The sequence below is a fragment of the Equus quagga genome, chromosome 12 (genome assembly GCF_021613505.1).
Source record: "Equus quagga isolate Etosha38 chromosome 12, UCLA_HA_Equagga_1.0, whole genome shotgun sequence".
NCBI lineage: Eukaryota > Metazoa > Chordata > Mammalia > Perissodactyla > Equidae > Equus > Equus quagga.
Genome location: NC_060278.1, coordinates 9,869,750 through 9,889,587, shown reverse-complemented (window position 1 = coordinate 9,889,587; position 19,838 = coordinate 9,869,750). Strand labels below are relative to the sequence as shown.

Genomic DNA, 19,838 nt, shown 5'->3' with positions numbered 1-19,838 from the left:
TTTTCAAATATCTTCTCCCAATTGTTAAGTTGTCTTTTCATTTTGTTAATAATTTCCTTTGCTGTGCAGGAGCTTTTTAGTTTGATGTAGTCCGATTTGGTTATTTTTTCTATTGTTTCCCTTGCCCAGTCAGACATGGTACTTGAAAATATACTGCTCAGACCAATGTCAAAGAGCGTACTGCCTATGTTTTCATCTAGAAGTTTCATGGTTTCAGGTCTTACATTCAAATCTTTAATCCATTTTGAGTTAATCTTTGTGTATGGTGTATGATGATTGTCTACGGTCATTCTTTTACATGTGGCTGTCCAGTTTAGCCAACACCATTTATTGAAGAGACTTTCTTTTCTCTATTGTATGTTCTTGGCTCCCTTGTTGAAAATTAGCTGTACATATATGTGTGAGTTTATTTCTGGGCTCTTGATTCTGTTCCATTGATCTGTGTGTCTGTTTTTGTGCTAGTACCATGCTGTTTTGGTTACTATAGCTTTGTAGTCTATTTTGAAATCAAGGAGTGTGATACCTCCAGCTTTGTTCTTTTTTCTGAGGATTCCTTTGGCTATTTGGGGTGTTTTGTTGTTCCATATAAATTTTAGGGTTCCTTGTTCTATTTCTGTGAAAACTGTTGCTAGAACTTTGATAGGGATTGCATTGAATGTATGTTGCTTTAGGAAGTATGGACATTCTAACTATGTTGGTTTTTCCAACCTGAGATCACGGAATATCTTTCCATTTCTTTGTGTCTTCAGCTTCTTTCAACAATGTTTTATAGTTTTCGGTGTGTAGATCTTTCACCTCTTTGGTTAAGTTTATTCCTACGTATTTTATTCCTTTTGTTGCAATTGTAAATGGGATTGTATTCTTGATTTCTCTTTCTGCTACCTTGTTGTTAACGTAGAGAAATACAACTGATTTTTGTAGTTGATTTTGTATCCTGAAAATTTACTGTATTCATTTTTTATTTCTAAAAGTTTTCTTGTAGATTCTTTAGGGTTTTCTGTTTATTAAAATCATGTCATCTGCAAATAATGACAGTTTCACTTCTTCCTTTCCAATTTGGATCCTTATTATTTCTTTTTCTTGCTTGAGTGCTCTGGCTAGGACTTCCAATACTACGTTAAATAAGAGTGGTGAAAGTGGGCATCCTTGTCTGGTTCCTGTTATTAGAGGGATAGCTTTCAGTTTTCTCCATTGAGAATGATGTTAGCTGTACCCATTTTATATTGATATTATTATAATGATATTAGCTCTACCCTTCTATACCCATTTTATTGAGAGTTTTTGTCATAAATGGATGTTGTATCTTGTCAAATGCTCTCTCTGCATCTACTGAGATGATCATGTGATTTTTATTCTTCATTTTGTATCATGTTGATTGATTTGCTGATGTTGAACCATCCCTGCATCCCTGGAATAAATCCCACTTGATCATAGCATATCATCTTTTTAATGTATTGTTGTATTCGATTTGCTAGTATTTTGTCGAGGATTTTTGCATCAATCTTAATCAGTGATATTTGCTTGTAATGTTCTTTTTTTGTGTTGTCCTTGCCTGGTTTTGGTGTCAGGGTAATGTTGGCTTCATGGAATGAGTTCAGAAGCTTCCCTTCCTCTTCAAATTTTTGGAAGAGTTTGAGAAGGATAGCTATTAAGTCTTCTTTGAATGTTTGGTAGAATTCACCAGGGAAACCATCTGGTCCTGGACTTTTGTTTTTGGGGAGGTTTTTGATCACTGTTTTGATCTCCCTACTGGTGATTGGCCTATTCAAATTCTCTATTTCTTCTGGATTCAGTTTTGGAAAGTTGTATGATTCTAAGGATTTATCCATTTCTTCCAGATTATCCAATTTGTTGGCATATAGCTTTTTATAGTATTCTCTTACAGTCGTTTGTAAGTGTTGCTACCTCAACTTTCCTTTCTTGGCCATTTGCATGCAGTATCTTTTTCCATCCCTTCACGTTCACTTTGTGAATATCTTTAGGTCTGAAGTGTGTCTCTTGTATGCAGCATATATATGCGTCTTGGTTTTTTATCCAATCAGCCACCCTATGCCTTTTGATTGGAGCATTTAGTCCATTGACATTTAAAATAGCTATTGATAAGTGTGTACTTATTGCCATTTTGTTACCTTTTTTCTGGGTGTTTTAGCAGTTCTTTTCTGTTCCTTTCTTCTTCTCTTGCTCTCTTTCCTTATGGTTTGTTGGCTTTCTTTAGTATTATGTTTGGGTTCCTTTCTCTTAATTGTTTGTGTATTTTTATAGGTTTCTGTTTTGTGATTACTATGAGGTTCACATATAATAACCTATATATATAGCAATCTGCATTGAGTTCATGGTCTCTTTAGTTTGATCTCTTGCTAAAAGCTCTACTCTTTTACTCCCCTCCTCCCACATGTTATGTTTTTGTTATCATATGTAACCTCTTTATTTGTGCATGTGTATTCATTACCCTCCTATCATAGAAATAGATAATTTTAGTACTTTTGTCTTTTGATCTTCATATTAGCTTCATAGGTTGTTGATCTGCTACCTTTACTGTATATTTGCTGTTACTGGTGATTTTATTGCTTTTTTTAAAAAATAATTTTCTTATTCCTATTTGTGGTCTTCTCTTTCCTACTTAAGTCCTTTTAGTATTTCTTGCAAGGCTGGTTTCTTGGTGATAAACTCCTAATTTTTTCTTGTTTAGGGAACTCTGTATCTCTCCTTCCATTCTGAATGACAACCTTGCTGAGTAGAGTATTTTTGACTGTAGGTTTTTCCTTTCCATGCTTTAAATATATTGTGCATCTCCCTTCTAGCCTGTATGGTTTCTGCTGAGAAGTCAGCCAATAGCCTTATGGGCTTTCCTTTGTATGTAACTTGTTGTCTTTCTCTTGCAGATTTTAGGATTCTCTCTTTATCTTTAGTTCTCAACATTTTAATTACAATGTATCTTGGTGTGGACCTCTTTGGGTTTATCTTGTTTGGTGCTCTCTGTGCTTCTTGTTCCTGGATGTCTGTTTCTTTCCTTAGGTTAGGAAACTTTTCAGCTATTATTTCTTCAAATAGATTCTCTGCCCCTTTGTCTCTCTCTTCTCCTTCTGGGACAGTTATAATATGGATGTTGGTGTGCCTGATGTTGTCCCAGAGTTCCCTTACACTGTTCTCATTCTTTTTTCTTCCACCTGTTCGGCTTGGGTGATTTCCTCTAGTCTTTCATCCAGCTCACTGATCTGTTGTTCTGTATCATCTACTCTGCTCTAGAGTCCGTCTAGTGAATTTCCCATTTCTAATATTGTATTCTTCATTTCTGATTGGTTCTTTTTTTTTTTTTTGAGGAAGATTAGCCCTGAGCTAATATCTACAGCCAATCCTCCTCTCTTTTTGCTGAGGAAGACTGGCCCTGAGCTAACATCCGTGCCCATCTTCCTCTACTTTTTTTCATATGTAGGATGCCTACCACACCATGGCTTGCCAAGTAGTGCTGCATGTCTGCAACCAGGGTCCAAACTGGCAAACCCTGGGCAATTGAAGCAGAATGTGCGAACTTAACTGCTATCCCACTGGGCCTGCCCTCTGATTGGTTCTTTTATATATTTTCCAATTCTTTGTTGAAGTTCTCACTGGGTTCATCCATTCTTCTTCCAAGATCAGTGAGCATCCTTATGACTTTTTGCTTGAACTCTTTGTCAGGTAGACTGTTTATTTCTGTTTCATTTAGTTCTTTTTCTGGGGTTTTGTCCTGTTCCCTTACTTGGAATGTAGTCCTTTGTCTCCTCGTTTTTCCTCTTTCTCTGTGCTTATATCTATGTACTAGGTAGATCAGCTACATCTCCCAATCTTGGAGAGGTGGTTTTATGTAATAGATGCCTTATGAGGCCTAGCAGTGTGCTTCCCCCTCGTCACCAGTTCCAAATGTTCCAGGAGTTTTCCTCTGTTGTGGCAGTATTGTTCTTGCTGCAGGTGCCTGGGGAGACTAGGCTGTCCCCCTGGCCAGCTGGTTCTAATGCTTATCTGTGTGTGGCTGCCATGGACCCTTTATTGGGTTTGGGGTGCCCCAGCACAGTTGGCTGCAAGGTCTAATAGCACATTCCTGTTGCAGTTTTTCTATTAAATGAGTAGGCCCTCAGCGTGGCTGGTTGCTAGGCTCAAGGGCTTACAATTGCTGTGGGCCTCCAGCCTGCAATGCTATTGTCAGCTCTCTCAGGCTTGCAGCTGAGTGGGGCTAGCCCTACGCATGGGAACGCCCAATTGTTCAGGCTTGGGAAGGTGGGGCCAATCCCCTATGTGGCTGTTTGAGAAGCACAAGTCTGCTGCAGCTGCCTAGCCCCACCACTTGAAGGGCTACACACTCAAGCAACACAGTCTTGCCCCATGCACATGCCCCAACCCACTGAAGTGGACCCAGTAACCCTACTGCAGAGGTCCCACACACTCCACCAATGCAGCCCCACTCCTTGCGCATGCCCTGCTCTGCCGAGGCAGACCCACTTGCCCAGTTGCAGAAATTCCAGGCACCGGGTCTATGTGGGCCCACAAGTTGCCCAAGGTCTTGCCATTGGGTGGGGCCAGTCCCGAGGGTAGGCTGCCTACCCTGGCTGAGCTGGATTAAATTGGTGCTCTAGTGGGTGGGGCAGACCACTGGGCTAACAGGCCGGGGGAAGAACTCTAATGACACCTGCCAGTACTAGGTCACAATAATGGCTGCTGCCAATGTCTCAGTTCCTGGAGTGATCTCACCTCTCACCAAGATGCACCCACAGCCTATCATGTGGGTCTCTTTTCAACAAAGGACTGCACACCTTTCTTTCTGGTGATTTTAGGTTGCTTTCTGAAACAGGTGAATTTGTGCATGGGTCCTATAAAAGCAGGCTTATTCCCTTACATCCAATAGCTTTTCTGGGGGTATTCCCCATTGTAGTTAATAGCCAGCTAAGCTAAGTATTATGACACTTGTCCTGGTTGTGCTGGATCCAAAAGCTGTTTATAACAGTACCATTCCCCCACTCCTCCAGGGAAGGCTTCATATCTTAGGATTGCTCCCTGCCAGTCGTGAAGTGCTATGGCTCCAAGGTGGCTTCTTTCTCTCCAGAAAGGATTTTCTGCCTCTTCTACCTCAGTCAGCCCTGTCCCTTGTTGCAGAGGTTCTTTTTATCAGTTTTCAGTTCTCTCTCAGGGTATTTGTTCCAAGCATAGTTGTAAATTTGTTGTGTTCATGGGAGAAGTGAATTCAGAGTCCATCTACGCTGCCATCTTGACACCATCCAATGTGTAATGTCCCTTCCTTCCTTTTTTTATTTTGTTCCTTCCACATGGATTTAGTAGTTACCTGCTATTGCCAAGCACAATACTAGGAATGGGCATGCAATCACGAATAAGACAGTTACAACCCCTGCCCTCATGTAACTTAAAACTAGTTAGTAAGACACATTCAACAAATGAATTACAGAATTAATTATACCAAAATAGAGTTGATGAGGGTGATGAAGGAAAGCACAGAATTTATGCAAGTAAATAACATGCAAATAAGAAGAAAATTTAACTTAGTCTGGGGAGTGCTGGGGAGAGTCATGGATGCCAACCCTAAACTGAGACCTGAAGGATGAGGTGGGGGTTGGGAGGTTTTTAAGTAGAAGTAATATAATTTTCCTGACTTATATGCTCTTTTCTTTTTTCTGTTTATTTTCAAACACAATCTTCTTCTCAGTCACTCAGGCTTAAAATCTTTACATTATCTATGACTGTTTATTCTCTTTTGCCTCAACAAGTAATCAGCTGCCAAAGGGTGCACCTACAACACAACTAACAATAATGTACAACTGAAATTTCACGAGATTGTAAACTATCATAAACAGTAAAAATTAAAAAAAAAATCAGTTACCCAGTTTTCTTGAGTCAGCATCTTATCCCTCTATTCCTGTAAATGACTGAATTCTCAGTCTCACTACATTAGTTATATCCTTCTTTATGTTTTTACTATAGCTTTATTTCTTATTTTATTCAGCAAATATTTATTGGGCACTTCCTGAGTGCCAGGACTCTGAGTGCCAGTGTTACAGAATTAAACACAATAACATGGCTGTCACAAAGCCTACACTCCAAAATAGTGCCATGGGACCAGTGCTGTGATGAAGCAGAGACAGGATGCTAAGCCACGGGGAAGACTTCCTCTTCTTAGAGGAAGAAATGTTCAGGCTGATGCCTGATGGGTGAACAGGAGTAAGCCAGGTACCAGTGAGACAGTCGGGTCATCCAGGCAGAAGGGACAGCGTACACAAGGACTGGAGGGATGGGTGGTAGAAAGTAATGATGTAGTAGAGATAAGCTATTGTCAACCAACTTAAATAATTTTGCCTTTTTTTTAAGAGCAGTGGGAGCCACTGAAAGGTTTTAGGCAAGAGAGTGATGCATCAGAAACATCACACTAGCTGCCATTCAGGGACTGGAGTAAAGGGAAATGCAGGACTAAGATATAAGAAAAGAAAGAGGTTTGATGGCTAAGATGATGAATTCGAGGGTTTTTTGTCCCAACTGGGTTTCTCACTTTCAGTCTCTTCCACTTCTGTAGCCAACCAATCCTCTTGCACGTTGCTGCTGGATTAACGCCCTGGAACACATTTCTGATCCCAACTCAGAGGAGTTCAGTGGCATGTCTGCTGCTCTGACATTCAGACAAAATCTGAATTCCTCACCCTGTTGTTCAAAGCTTACAATGACCTGGTCCCATCTCTGATGTAAAGCTCCTCTTGCCGTATTCCTGGCTGTAACCATACACTTCATACTGCTAAGATTTCCCACAACCATGCCTTCATCCTTGGCTCCCTCCCCCGTACTCTTTGCCTACACCCTTCAACCTGTTCCTCTTTCTTGTCCTTGCTCAGATGTCCACTACTGCCCCACCCACCCCCACCCCACCACCCGCCCCCCAGCCAGGATAACCTCACTTATTTCCACTGAGGGTAATTTCCCTTTTCTCAGAATCCTCAATATGATGCAATTCACAGCATAATAGCATTTGTCACCTCCCCGACATGGGAGAGCTATATAAAGAAGGATAGCTCTGATGAGGTTGTACTCTGGGATCAAACTGCCGGGATTCAGATCCCAGCTCTGAACCTCCTAGCTGTGTGACCCTGGGTACATAACTTAAATTCTCTGTGTTTCATTACTTTTCCATAAAATAAAAGTCCTATTTTATAAGGTATTGTGAGGATTAAATGAGTAAATAATGCAAAAATACTTAATTTAGCTTCTAGCCATAGTAAGCGCATATAACTATTTGGTATGATCATTCTATTATTTTTATCATTTGCATGTAATATCTGCTCTTCTAAATTATGACTTCTTCGAGGACTTAATCTACATCTGATTTATTTTTATGGCTTCTAAATCCCTTACTGCCTCACACAGAGTAGATAAATATTGAATTGTGAATTAGAATCACAGAGATTAGTGAACCCTAATCAGACTTCTCAAATAGTTTATTTTGAAGATAGCATTTTCTTAATTAAATTAGCTAATATAGACCATTGAGCAAATATTTAATATGTGTAAATTTTCTGTGTGTGAAGCATAAAGAATACATGAAGGAGCATGTCTTCTCCAATTTTACATTTGATTCAGGGATACATCCAGAAAGATAACTACGATGTAAGGTAGGAAAAGTATACAGTCAAAAAGCAACTTTAGGAATTCAAAAGGAGTGGCTGGAATGATTAGAAAAGAATTCATCGAGATGGTGAAATGTAATTATACTGGAATGAGATGGTAACTTTTAGAACAAAGCATACGTAAGTCAACTCTCCTAGTAACGTTAGCCAATAATCACTGAGTATTTACTGTACCAGGCACTGTGTTTATCTCACTTAAACTTTAAAATAGTCCCATCTGGAAGTATTACTGGTGTGTTCATTTTACAAATGGGAAAACTAAGGCATAGCAAAGCAATGTTAAGTAGATTGTCAAAGTCACAAAACTGATAAGAGTAGAGCCAGGATGGGCACCAGGGAGACTGAATTCAGAGCCTGTATCTCCACCAGCACACTGCAAGATTAAGAGTTCTACTTCACTATTGGCTGGACTGTTTCTAATATTACATTTTATTAAATTCACTGGAATTTCATTTTCTATTACTTTTTAAACTTATACTTCATACCTGGATGCTGAAAAATAATTGACTTATTCTTTCATTTATTGCTGACTGACTCAATCTTTCACTTACCATAACAAGTCTTCAAATTCTTCATCTGTGAAATAAAAGTTTAAAGCTATATCAGTATTTCCCAAACAGTTCAAGAGCAATTCTTTATTTTAAAATAAAAAATCATGCAGACTTCTACATTATAGTCGTTTACTTTTTGCTTATTCGTTTCCTGGAGAGAGCTCGGTGTACAATGGAAAACTGCAATAAGTCACGGGACTTTGCAGCCCCCAGGAATCCATTCTTCCAGAATAATCTCTAAGTTCATTTCTAATGGAAATATTTCAGATTTTGTGTATTCTAGACTTTTAGTCCCTATCTCTCTAGTTTCTAATCTGTCACTTCTCTCTGCCCTGAGAAGGAACACATATGCTCCCCTCATCCCTTAGACTTCTATCGAGTTTTCTCTATTTGTTTTTCTCCCTAAGTTTTCCCCTCTTCCCTCAGCTCAGATTCCTTAGTAAACAATAAAGCTTACTTTGCAGACCTCGTAATTACTACTGAACTACTGTACAAAGGAACTATGTCTGAGAAGTATGAGCTAAAACTAGAATATACATTTATAGAATTTTAACTTGATCTGTGAAAATAGTAAATAAAGGAAATATTTTGTATATCAGTTTTTGAATGAATCCAAACAGTTTTCAGGAATCAATTCTGTATCTTCAATATAGACCTAGTGAATTAGAAAATTAAGGACACATACTATATGTCAGTGAAAGAACAAAGTTGAAAATTTTTTGAAAATTTTTATTTGACTTCAGGAGCACGCAAAGCATCATCTCCTGTCCACACCTATTTCTACCCTTCTTTCATTTCTCCTTGGCACTTTTGTCGAGTCTTTTTCCCACACCTTGAAAATTAAATCCGTAATGGTGTTGTCAATACTTAGTTTAACATCTTTATATAGTAGAAATATTTGAGAAATGCCAGCACAGAGTTATAAGTAATGTCATTCTTGGTACTGCTGAAGAGAGGGGCTCTATTTGTAAGACGTCAGCAAGAAAATGTCACTACCTGAACCATGTCCCCCAGCTCTGCTTTATGTTTCCCAATACTCACATCTTTGGGTTGAAAAATCAAACTTACACTCAGGGTTTCAGGAGTGGGTATATTTTTCTGTTATGATGACTGCTTTCTGCAGAATCAGGCCAGCTGCTCTAGCAGAAGAGTGCACGTCTATGTTCTTCAACAGCGTTAATCCTTCAGCTGTACAGGGTTCCTAAGGCAGGGCCAAACCAATGCCTATTCTATGAGGGCTTGACCACACAGCATTCAAAAAGGCCTTGCACGTGCCTTTTGACCATCTGCCTGGAATTGGACACTTGTTCCTTTGTGTCCCACTGAATGTATATCTCAGCACCTCAGCTACTTTAATGTAATTTCTTGTTTACATATCTCTCTTCTTTTCTTCTCGGACTTTGTATCCACAGCATCTACTATAGTGCCTGGCTCATAGTAGATGCTTCATTAATATTTGTTGAATGAAAACTCTGGAGTGAGAAGCCAGGAGTTAGTGAGGTAATTAGGCCAAGTACTAGACAAAGTGTAAGTAATAAGAATAAATATGGAATGGGAGATTGACCGAGGGGACCGTGCACAGTAATCCTGTCAGGGCTGTTTCAGACAGGGGAAAGTATTACTAGACGTCTGGAGGTGGGAATAAGCAGGGCTCCGTTGGAGAATGGCATCGGAAGCTAGCCTGGCTGGCCCATCTGGGGAAGTAGCATACCAAAGACTGAGAGACAACTGATAGAAAGTCCTAAAAGTTAGAAGTAAAGAATTTAGATTTGATTTGAAAGCAATGGGGAGACTCTATAGTTCTTTGATTTGGACAGTCAGTGATCAAAATAATATTTTAAAGTTTTATTCAAATGGATGTGTGCTTAAATCAAAATTCATATGTGTTGGGCCTGGTGGCATAGTGGTTAAATTCACACGTTCCACTTTGGTGACCTGTGTTTCGCGGGTTCGGATCCTGGGTAAGGACCTACACACTGCTCATCAAGTGCATGCTGTGGCAGTGTCCCACATACAAATTAGAGGAAGATTGGCACAGATGTTAGCTCAGCAACAATCTTCCTCAAGCAAAAAGAGGAAAACTGGCAACTGATGTTAGGTCAGGACCAATCTTCCTCACACACACACACAAAATTCTTATGTGTTAAACATCAGATTGTGAAATGCTGATTTTATTCTGTGGGTCATCAGTTGATCCTGAAGGTCTCTTTCTTTCTCTTCTCACCCCACAGGTTGTTATTTTGTACTTTGAGCCAAGCACGTTTCGCTGTATTCTCCTAAGATGGGTTCGACTTCTCGGTTTTGCTACTGTTTATGGAACTGTCACTCTCAAGCTTCACAGGTATATTGTATTTTATTACTCTTCATTCGCATGGGAGGATCAAAGTGTTCAGCTTAGCATGTAATTGCAAGCTGGGTCAGCCACTTAAACAGTTTGATTTCAAGACTTTAGATATCAAGATGATATATATTTTTCATTTTCAAGGCAATATCTTTATGATTCTCTAGGAAAATCTTTAATACAACTGAATTTCAACAACACACTCTAATAAAATGTGCCATTAGCCCAGGTTAATTCTCAATAAAAAATAAGTTTAGAATGAATGTGAAACAGTAGTTATTAGCTAAGAACAGGAAAGAATACAAAGAAAACATAGCTGAGAGAATAATTCAGAGCCAGAACTACCAAAGAATCCTATACGGTAGAATTCAGCAGTGTGCTTATTTGGCAAAACCTACTGTCCTTCATTCCTAAATTCCATGCCCCAGGGTAATCCTGCTGCTGTTCTATGGGTGAAGCTCAAAAAGATAGTGTTCCTGGCTTTCCTCCTTAACCAGTGTGCTCTAGTGATTATCAACCTTGCAAAGTGGAGAATATTGTGAATTCCCTTATACTTTGTTCCAAAACCACCTACTTTAAAAAGATGTGTATGTCAAACATTAGGAAGAAAGAGGCAATGAAATAAATTGCCTATCCACAAAGGCTAGGAATGGCTAGAAATGGTTCCATGTTTTTTCCTTGCCTCCTCTTTCCTAGTTTTCTCAATGTAGTGGTGCCAAAGAGCATAGGAGAGAAAATATAAATTTCTCCCGCAGGATAAAACTGTAGCTCTATAGCGGAAACCCTTTACTCTGATGAGCTTTAAAGCTGTTTGACAATCACAGTAAGCCGTTCATATTTTCATGCTAATTTGGCCATATTTCTCAATAAAAATATTTTAACATGGCTCATACAATACTTTATCTTAGATGCCATAATATGTATATTTCTCTTTAAATGTCCCCTATTTCAACCTTTTATAAAATGTGATAATTTTACTATCAACTACATAAGAATCTACGTTTCTTTTCCCCTTTTTTGGCTGGTACTTATTTACTGGAAATGCTGCAGATTATCTTTTTGGAACAAATGTAAATATCCTTAACTCCCAGGATTCCTTTCTTATTTTTTACATGTCATGTAGTACCAAGAACATTGGACTCAATTTCAGGACACCCAGTTTAAATGTCAGTTTAGCCTCCAAAAACTCATATGCCTCTACTTCCAACAAAAAGAAAGGATTAGACCAATCTCTAATGTTCTTTCTGACGCTCACTTTATTGTTTCCATATCATAGCACGCTTTGCTCTTTGTGTCGATCCTTCAAGTACCTTCCAGTTTCTATTCTTTATATGATAGCTGTTTTTCAACTGGTGTTCACCAAAGAAAATGAGAAATCATTGGCAGCCTACAATAAGCCTTCTAAAAATCCTTAAAGAATGGGTGCCCTTTTGAGACTTGAAAATGACCTCTCTCCCTAGGGGTCTAGCACTCAGCAGCTATTGAGGCCTCTATTGTGTGACACAGTTTGCTTATTTGATTGTCCTCTTCATTTTCACCTAATTTCCCTTCTCCTTGGAGTGAGGGTCTTCCCACTGAATCCCCAGCTCTTAGCACAATGACTGACACATGGGAGGTATTTAATACATACTAGTCGATGAGTGAATGAATAAAAATGTGAGATCCAACTTGAAAGCTGCTTCCCACAGTTCTCTCCACACATGATTCATTCATATTCCCCTGACTCACTGTGTGTCCTCAAGTGTCTTGAACAACATAACACCATGATCTGCATGAGGCTGTTTGATGGGATGCAAACAGTTTTAAATAACCTTGGATCATATAGTGAGAATATTACTTCCATTCGGGTTCTCTTTCAATCTTTCTGATCATTTCCAGGAGAAAAATTAGTTGGGAACTCATAGGTCTTTTAACACCTGCCAAACAGTTGCTAACCTTCCTTTGTATCAAAATGCAGATTAAGCTTCAGGCTCAGAGTTTTCCATTGCAGTGCTGTCTAGATAAAATTTCTTAACTTTGTTTCACTATATTTATTTTCATAGTTAGTTTCTATTGATGGGTTGTCTATCAGTTTTTCATTGAAAGTAGCAATATAAAGTTTCCTTTAAAATATTTTGAGGCAATAAATACAAACTGATTTAAAGAAAATATTAGGTGGTGCACAGATAGCAGAGATCTTGAGGGTAGTATGCAAATGACTGAAATTTGGGGAACCAGATACTTCATCATTCTTTTGTTTGTTTTAAAGACTGAAGTTAAAACTGTTTTCTCTCTGTGTTTCTAGAAGTCATTGCAGTGAAGAATTACCCCACTGAAAGCTTAAATCGAGTGGAAACTAGTTCTAATTTAATGAGCTGAATTATTCTTATCCTGTCTGAACCATATGGCTCTATGTTACTCTGGGTTTTTTTTTCCCTGTTGCTTACATTTAACTGATTCCAATATTGGTTATGTCTATAAACTGAACTATCAGCATCCCAGAGGAATATGAGCAACCTGATGGAAGTAGCTGGTTGAACCAGCTTTGTATTCCCCATTCTTAGTGCTGCATCTTGCCTATATTATATATTCAGATATTTGTTAAATTAGTGGATGGGTGGATATTTATAGTGAATGGAGCTGCAAGAAGTGTCTTTAGTTGGTATCTCTGAGTCGAGCAACATGTGGCCCTGAAGAAAAGACTTCTAAGATTTTGTAGTAACATGATAGAGAGGAAAGACATAACTCCTAACAAATCCAAAGAATTGTTAATTTCACGTTCTTTGGATAAATACCCAGTAGTGGAATAGCTGGGTCCTAAGGTATTTCTATTTTTAATTTTTTGAGAAATCTCCATGCTGTTTTCCATAGTGGCTGCACAAGTTTGCTTTCTGACCAGCAGTGTATGAGGGTTTCTTTTTTTCTACATCCTCTCCAACATTTGCTGTTTTTTGTCTTGGTAATTATAGGCGTTCTAAGAGGTGTAAGGTGATATCTCATTGTAGTTTTGACTTGCAGTTCCCTGAAGAGTAGTGATGTTGAACATCTTTTCATGTGACTGTTGGCCATCTGTATATCTTCTTTGGAAAAATGTCTGTTCATGTCCTCTGCCCATTTTTTGATCATGTTGTTTGTTTTTTTGTTGTTGAGTTACATGAGTTCTTTATATATTTTGGAGATTAACCCCTTGTCAGATATATGATTTGCAGATATTTTCTCCCAGTTGGTGGGTTGTCTTTTCATTTCGTTCCTGGTTTCTTTTGCCTTGCAGAAGCTCTTTAGTCTGATGAAGTCCCATTTGTTTGTTTTTTCTTTTATTTCCCTTGCCTGAGTAGGCATGGTATTTGAAAAGATCCTTCTAAGACCAATGTCAAACAGTGTACTGCCTATATTTTCTCCTAGGAGTTTTATGGTTTCACATCTTGCCTTCAAGTCTTAATCCACTTTGAGTTAATTTTTGTGTGTGGCAAAAGATAATGGTCTACTTTCATTCTTTTGCATGTGGTTGTCCAGTTTTCCCAACATCATTTATTGAAGAGACTTTCCTTTCTCCATTGTATGTTCTTAGCTCCTTTGTTGAAGGTTAGCTGTGCATAGATGTGTGGTTTTATTTCTGGGCTTTCAATTCTCTTCCATTGATCTGTGTGTCTGTTTTTGTACCATAGTTTTGAATACCATAGTTTTGTATGTATATTTTGAAGCCAGGGACTGTGATGCCTCCAGCTTTGTTCTTTTTTCTCATTATTGTTTTAGCTCTTTGGGATCTTTTGTTGCCTCAAATGAATTTTAGGATTCTTTGTTCTATTTCCATGAAGAATGTCATTGGGATTCTAATTGGGATTGCATTGAATCTGTAGACAGCTTTAGGTACTATGGACATTTTAACTATGTTTATTCTTCCAATCCATGTGCATGAAATATCTTTCCATTTCCTTATGTCATCATCAATTTCTTTCAATAATGTCCTATAGTTTTCATTGTGTAGGTCTTTCACCTCCTTGGTTAAATTTATTCCTAAATATTTTATTCTTTTTGTTGTTATTGCAAATGGGGTTGTATTCTTGAGTTCTCTTTCTATTAGTTCATTATTACAGTATAGAAATGCAACTGATTTTTGTACGTTGATTTTGTACCCTGCAATTTAGCTGTAATTATTGATTATTTCTAATAGTTTTCTGATGGATTCTTTAGGGTTTTCTATATATAAAATCATGTTGTCTGCAAACAGTGAGAGTTTCACTTCTTCCTTGCCAGTTTGGATACCTTTTATTTCATTTCCTTGCCTTATTGCTCTGACCAAAACCTCCAGTACTATGTTGAATAAGAATGGCAAGAGTGGGCACCCTTGTCTTGTTCCTGTTCTCAGAGGAATGGCTTTCAGTTCTTCCCCATTGAGTATGATGTTGGCTGTGGGTTTGCCATATGTGGCCTTTATTATGTTGAGATACTTTCCCTTTATATCCATTTTATTCAGAGGTTTTATCATAAACGGATGTTGGATCTTGTAAAATGCTTACTCTGCATCTATTGAGATGATCATCTGGTTTTTGTCCCTCATTTTGTTAATTTCATGTATCTCATTGACTGATGCTGATGTTGAACCATCCCTGTGTCCCTGATATAAATCCCACTTGATCATGGTGCATGATCCATTTAATGTATTGCTGTGTTCAGTTTGCCAGTATATCATTGAGGAATTTTGCATCTATACTCGTCAGTGATATTGGTCTGTAATTTTCCTTCTTTGTGTTGTCCTTCTCTGGTTTGGGGGTCAGGATGATGGTGGCCTAGTAAAATGTGTTAGGAAGTGTTCCATCTTCTTCAATTTTTTGGAATAGCTTGGGAAGGATAGGTATAAAATCTTCTTTGAATGTTTGGTAGAATTTTCCAGAGAAGCCATTTGGTCCTGGACTTTTATGTTTCGGGAGGTTTTTGGTTACTGTTTCGATCTCTTTACTTGTGATTGGTCTATTCAGATTCCCTATTTTTTCTTGATTAAGTTTTTGGAGGTTGTATGAAACTAAGAATTTATCCATGTCTTCTTGATAGTCCAATTTGTTGGCGTATAGTTTTTCATGGTATTCTCTTATAATCCTTTGTATTTCTGTGGTATCCATTATAATTTCTCTTTCATTTCTGATTTTATTTATTTGAGCCTTCTTTCTTTTTCTTAGTGAGTCTGACTAAGGGTTTGTCAATTTTGTTTATCTTCTCAAAGAACCAGCTCTTAGTTTTGTTGATCATTTTTGCGGACTTTTGGTTTCAATTTCATTTATTTCTACTCTAATTTTTATTATTTCCCTCCTTCTGCTGACTTTGGCCTTTGTTCTTCTTTTTCTAATTCTGTTAGATGTAGTTTAAGATTGCCTATTTGAGATTTTTCTTCTTTGTTGAGGTGGGCCTGTATTGCCATGTATTTCCCTTAGAACCTCTTTGCTGCATCCTATCTTTGTTGGTATGGTATATTTTCATTTTTGTTTGTCTCCAGATATTTTTTGATTTCTCCTTTAATTTCTTCAATGATCCATGAGTTGTTCAGTAGCTTACTCTTCACATATTTGTCACTTTCCCAGCTTTTTTCTTGTAGTTGCTTTCTAGTTCCATAGCATTATAATCGGGAAAGATGCTTGATATGATTTCAATCTTCTTGAATTTATTGAGGCTTGCCTTGTTTCCCAACAAAAGGTCTGTCTTTGAGAATGTTCCATGTGCACTTGAGAAGAATGTGTATTCTAGGGCCAGCCCTGTGGCCAAGTGGTTAGGGTCTACTTTATCTTATGTAAGTATGGCAACACCTGCTTTCTTTAGTTTGCCATTAGCTTGGAGTATCGTCTTCCATCCCTTCACTCTGAGGGTGTGTTTGTCTTAGAGCTGAGATGTGTTTCCTGGAGGCAGCATATTGTTGGGTCATTTTGTTTTAATCAATCCAGCCACTCCGTGTCTTCTGATTGAAGAATTCATCCATTTACATTGAGTGATTATTGATGTATGAATGCTTAATGCTCCCATTTTATCACTTGTTTTCTGATTGTCCTGTATTTCCCTTATTTCTCATCCCATGTATTTCAGACTGCCAATTCAGTTTGGTTGTTCTTTATGATGGTTTTCTCAGTTTTCTCTTTATTTATAATTTGTCTCTCTGTTCTCATTATTTGTTTAGTGGTTACTGGGAGGTATGTATAAAAGATCTCATAGATGAGATAGTCCATTTTCTGATAGCCTCTTATTTCCTGAGTCTAAGCAGGTTCCATCCATTTCCTCTTCCCCTTCTAGGTTATTGTTGTCACAATTTATTCCATTTTGTGTTGTGAGTTTGTGGTTAAAATGATGTGATTATATTTATTCTTGATGTTTTCTTTTCCTCTATCTTTTATGTTATAATTTAGGGTTTGCTAATCTGTTTTGATAGCAGGTTGCAATTTTCTGATTTTGTCTGCCTATTTACCTCCTTGCTCAATCTTTTGTAAACCCTTTCTCTTTTTCTCAGGTATGGGGGCCTTCTTGATTACATCTTGTAGGGAGGGTCTTATGGCAATGAACTCCCTCAGCTTTTGTTTATCTGGGAAAGTTTTTATTTCTCCATTATATCTGAAGTACACACCATCCGTTATGCTTGATGGGGAGCCTCCCCACTGGGTCCAAACCTGGGCCACTCCCTGGGACCATGGCAGCACTGTGGGCTCTCCCATCAGATGAGAAAGCATGGAGGCTCAGGGCTGCCATTACCTGTTCCCACAGTTGCACCAAGGTGCACTCCCACTCTCAGGGCCACAGCAGTGCTACGGGTGCTCGAGCCAGGAAAGCAATCACATGTGTGTCCAGGGCTACCAGGAGACTAGAGAGTGTTCACCTATCTCCACCACCTCCCTAAGGGTAGTCCATCGCCCTTCAGATGTATAGCTGCATGGGTCTCTCAGGGGTCCTGATGTGATGTGTGGGTATCCTCCGCTGAACAGTGAATGTCCATTTAGTTGTAGTTTGAAGGGGGAGAAATAAAGGGAACAGCTCACTCCGCCATGTTGCTGACATCACCAGACCATCTTTTAGTTGTCTTTATCATTGCCTTAAATTCTCTGCAGACAAATGAGCCCCTTTGTTACCTGCACCCAGGGCAGACCAGTCCCGTGTTCCCACCTCATTGGCAGACCATTCATACAATTTATTTGAACCTGAAACTGTTTGTTCCTCTTTGGAGAAAGAAAGAAGGAAGAATGGTACATGTTTTAGCTAGTCAATATGGATCATAAGGAAAAATAAAGCTGGAGTAGGCAAAAATGAAGAGGGCTCATTTATAAAAAGGAGTTTCCTTCGGTAACTATCAATATGTTTGATTTAGTAAATGAATTATGTAAGATGGATCTAAAAGAATATCTAGCACCTCCATGGATGTGTGGGTTCACAGAATATTTGCTAAGCTAGGTTTGTTTGTTTTAGGAAACTTGGGAAGGCAATATCTCTAGGCTCTGAAAAGCCAAGTGCATTATTCAGGAGGTAAAATGAGGAAATGTTTTTAAATGATAGGGGGTGGAGAGAGATTAAGAAACAATGCTGAAGAACATTTTCCTATTCCTTATAATATGGTTTCTGGAAACACATTGCCTTTTCCTTTTTTTAAGGCTAATCAAGAAAAAAACAAAAGACTTTTTTTGGCACTATATTTAAAACAAATACTTAAGCAAGCTGCAAAAAAGCCTTCTTCTGGCTCTGGACTAGGGATTTTCATTTCATGCATTATTCAGTACTCCTTGCTCTGGATACAACACAGTACGTAGCAGTTTTCTCTGCTGTGCTCATTAGCACGAAATATTTACAGTTTGTGGGAAGGTTTGTACATATATTTTTTAGTTAGTTTCCTAGTAAATTTTGAAAAGTGACTGGAAGTTATTTGTATTTATTTATTTTATGTATTCCTAGAAGGCTACATAAAATACGGTAAGATATATTAAATTTTTAAAAGAGCAAAAGAAAGAAAAGCAAGTGTGCAACTCTATAGAAACGCTAGGAGCTTGTAACAAGCTGAAGACTGTCTCTTTAGCTTAACTTGTATGCTGATGCTTGTTAAAGAATGATAAGGCTGACTTCATCAGGGGGACGACTACAATGGGGTTTTGCAGTAGAGAGATTGGGCTCAATTCTGAATAAAGAAGGAAAAGAGGGGATTTATAGTTAAGGAGCAGGGTGGGAGTCAGCAGATGAAAAATTACAAAGAGGAGACATCAGAGGGAAAGGGGAATTTCTAGCTAAATCAACTTGACAGGATTTTTGCTGAAGGCAGGCCAGAGTGATCTCAGAGAACAAGAGTGGGGTATTGTCACTAAACTGACTTAGCAAGATTCTTGCTAAAATTGGGCAATGCAAAGACACAGAAGTCCCAAGCTTGGGCCTCAGTGAGGAGAGGGCTCAGAGGAACCTGCCTAAAGTTTGGTCAAGGAGAGAATCTTTGTCAACAAGAAGCTAAGTAAGTTCCAAAGCTAAAGAAAGTTACTTAGCCCCAGAGGTAAATTAGAGAACATCCCAGCCTTACCCCATACACCCATGCTTTGCATATACTGGAGAATAAATGGATGCCCTACAGAATAATGACAGGCTTATGATGAATTCTTAGAGAATAAGGTTTCATATTGATGTTTCAGAACTATTTCTAATACTGGCCCTTTAAGAAATTTGAAAAAAAAAAGATTTGTAAATGACTTTCTCTTTTCCTGTTTCTTAACTCACTAAGTGCTACCCTGGGCTTTGTGAAATTAAGATTTAAGCAATTTCCCTGGAGATATTTTACCATTTTAAATTGATTAATGAGGGGCTGGCCTGGTGGCACAATGGTTAGGTTTGCTCGCCCCACTTCGACAGCCCGGGGTTCGCTGGTTCGGATCCCAGGCGTGGACCTACCCACTGCTTACCAAGCCATGCTGTGGCAGGTGTCCCACATATAAAGTGGAGGAAGATGGGCATGAATGTTAGCTCAGGGCCAATCTTCCTCAGCAAAAAGAAGAGGATTAGTGGCAGATGTTACCTCAGGGCTAATATTCCTCAAAAATAAATAAATAAATAAAATAAAAAGATAAGTTGTATTTAACGAAAACAGGAAAGATCAAAAGCCATTTGACTCTTAACAATATAAATTTACTTCATAATTTCATTAACTCAGGAAGCATTGGGATGGAATGCACCATAAAGACTCATGCCAATGCACAGAATTATTTGTAGGGTTTTTTTGCTATCTTGATTCTAATTAATTTTCAGAAACTGTGTAGTTATATACCTTAGCTTTGCATACCCTACATTTTTGTCTTTTTCATGACCTATGTGCTTGGA

The 19,838-nt window shown here is 38.3% G+C and overlaps 1 protein-coding gene across 1 annotated transcript in view; it reads left to right on the top strand.

Moving 5' to 3' along the window:
• The window catches only part of GPR158 (G protein-coupled receptor 158), a 357,118-nt gene that overhangs the window by 299,162 nt on the left and 38,118 nt on the right, over positions 1 to 19,838 (top strand). Inside the window, exon 6 of the mRNA XM_046678182.1 lies at positions 10,435 to 10,544. Coding sequence (XP_046534138.1) covers positions 10,435 to 10,544 — 110 coding nt within the window. The remainder of the gene's footprint in view (positions 1 to 10,434; positions 10,545 to 19,838) is intronic.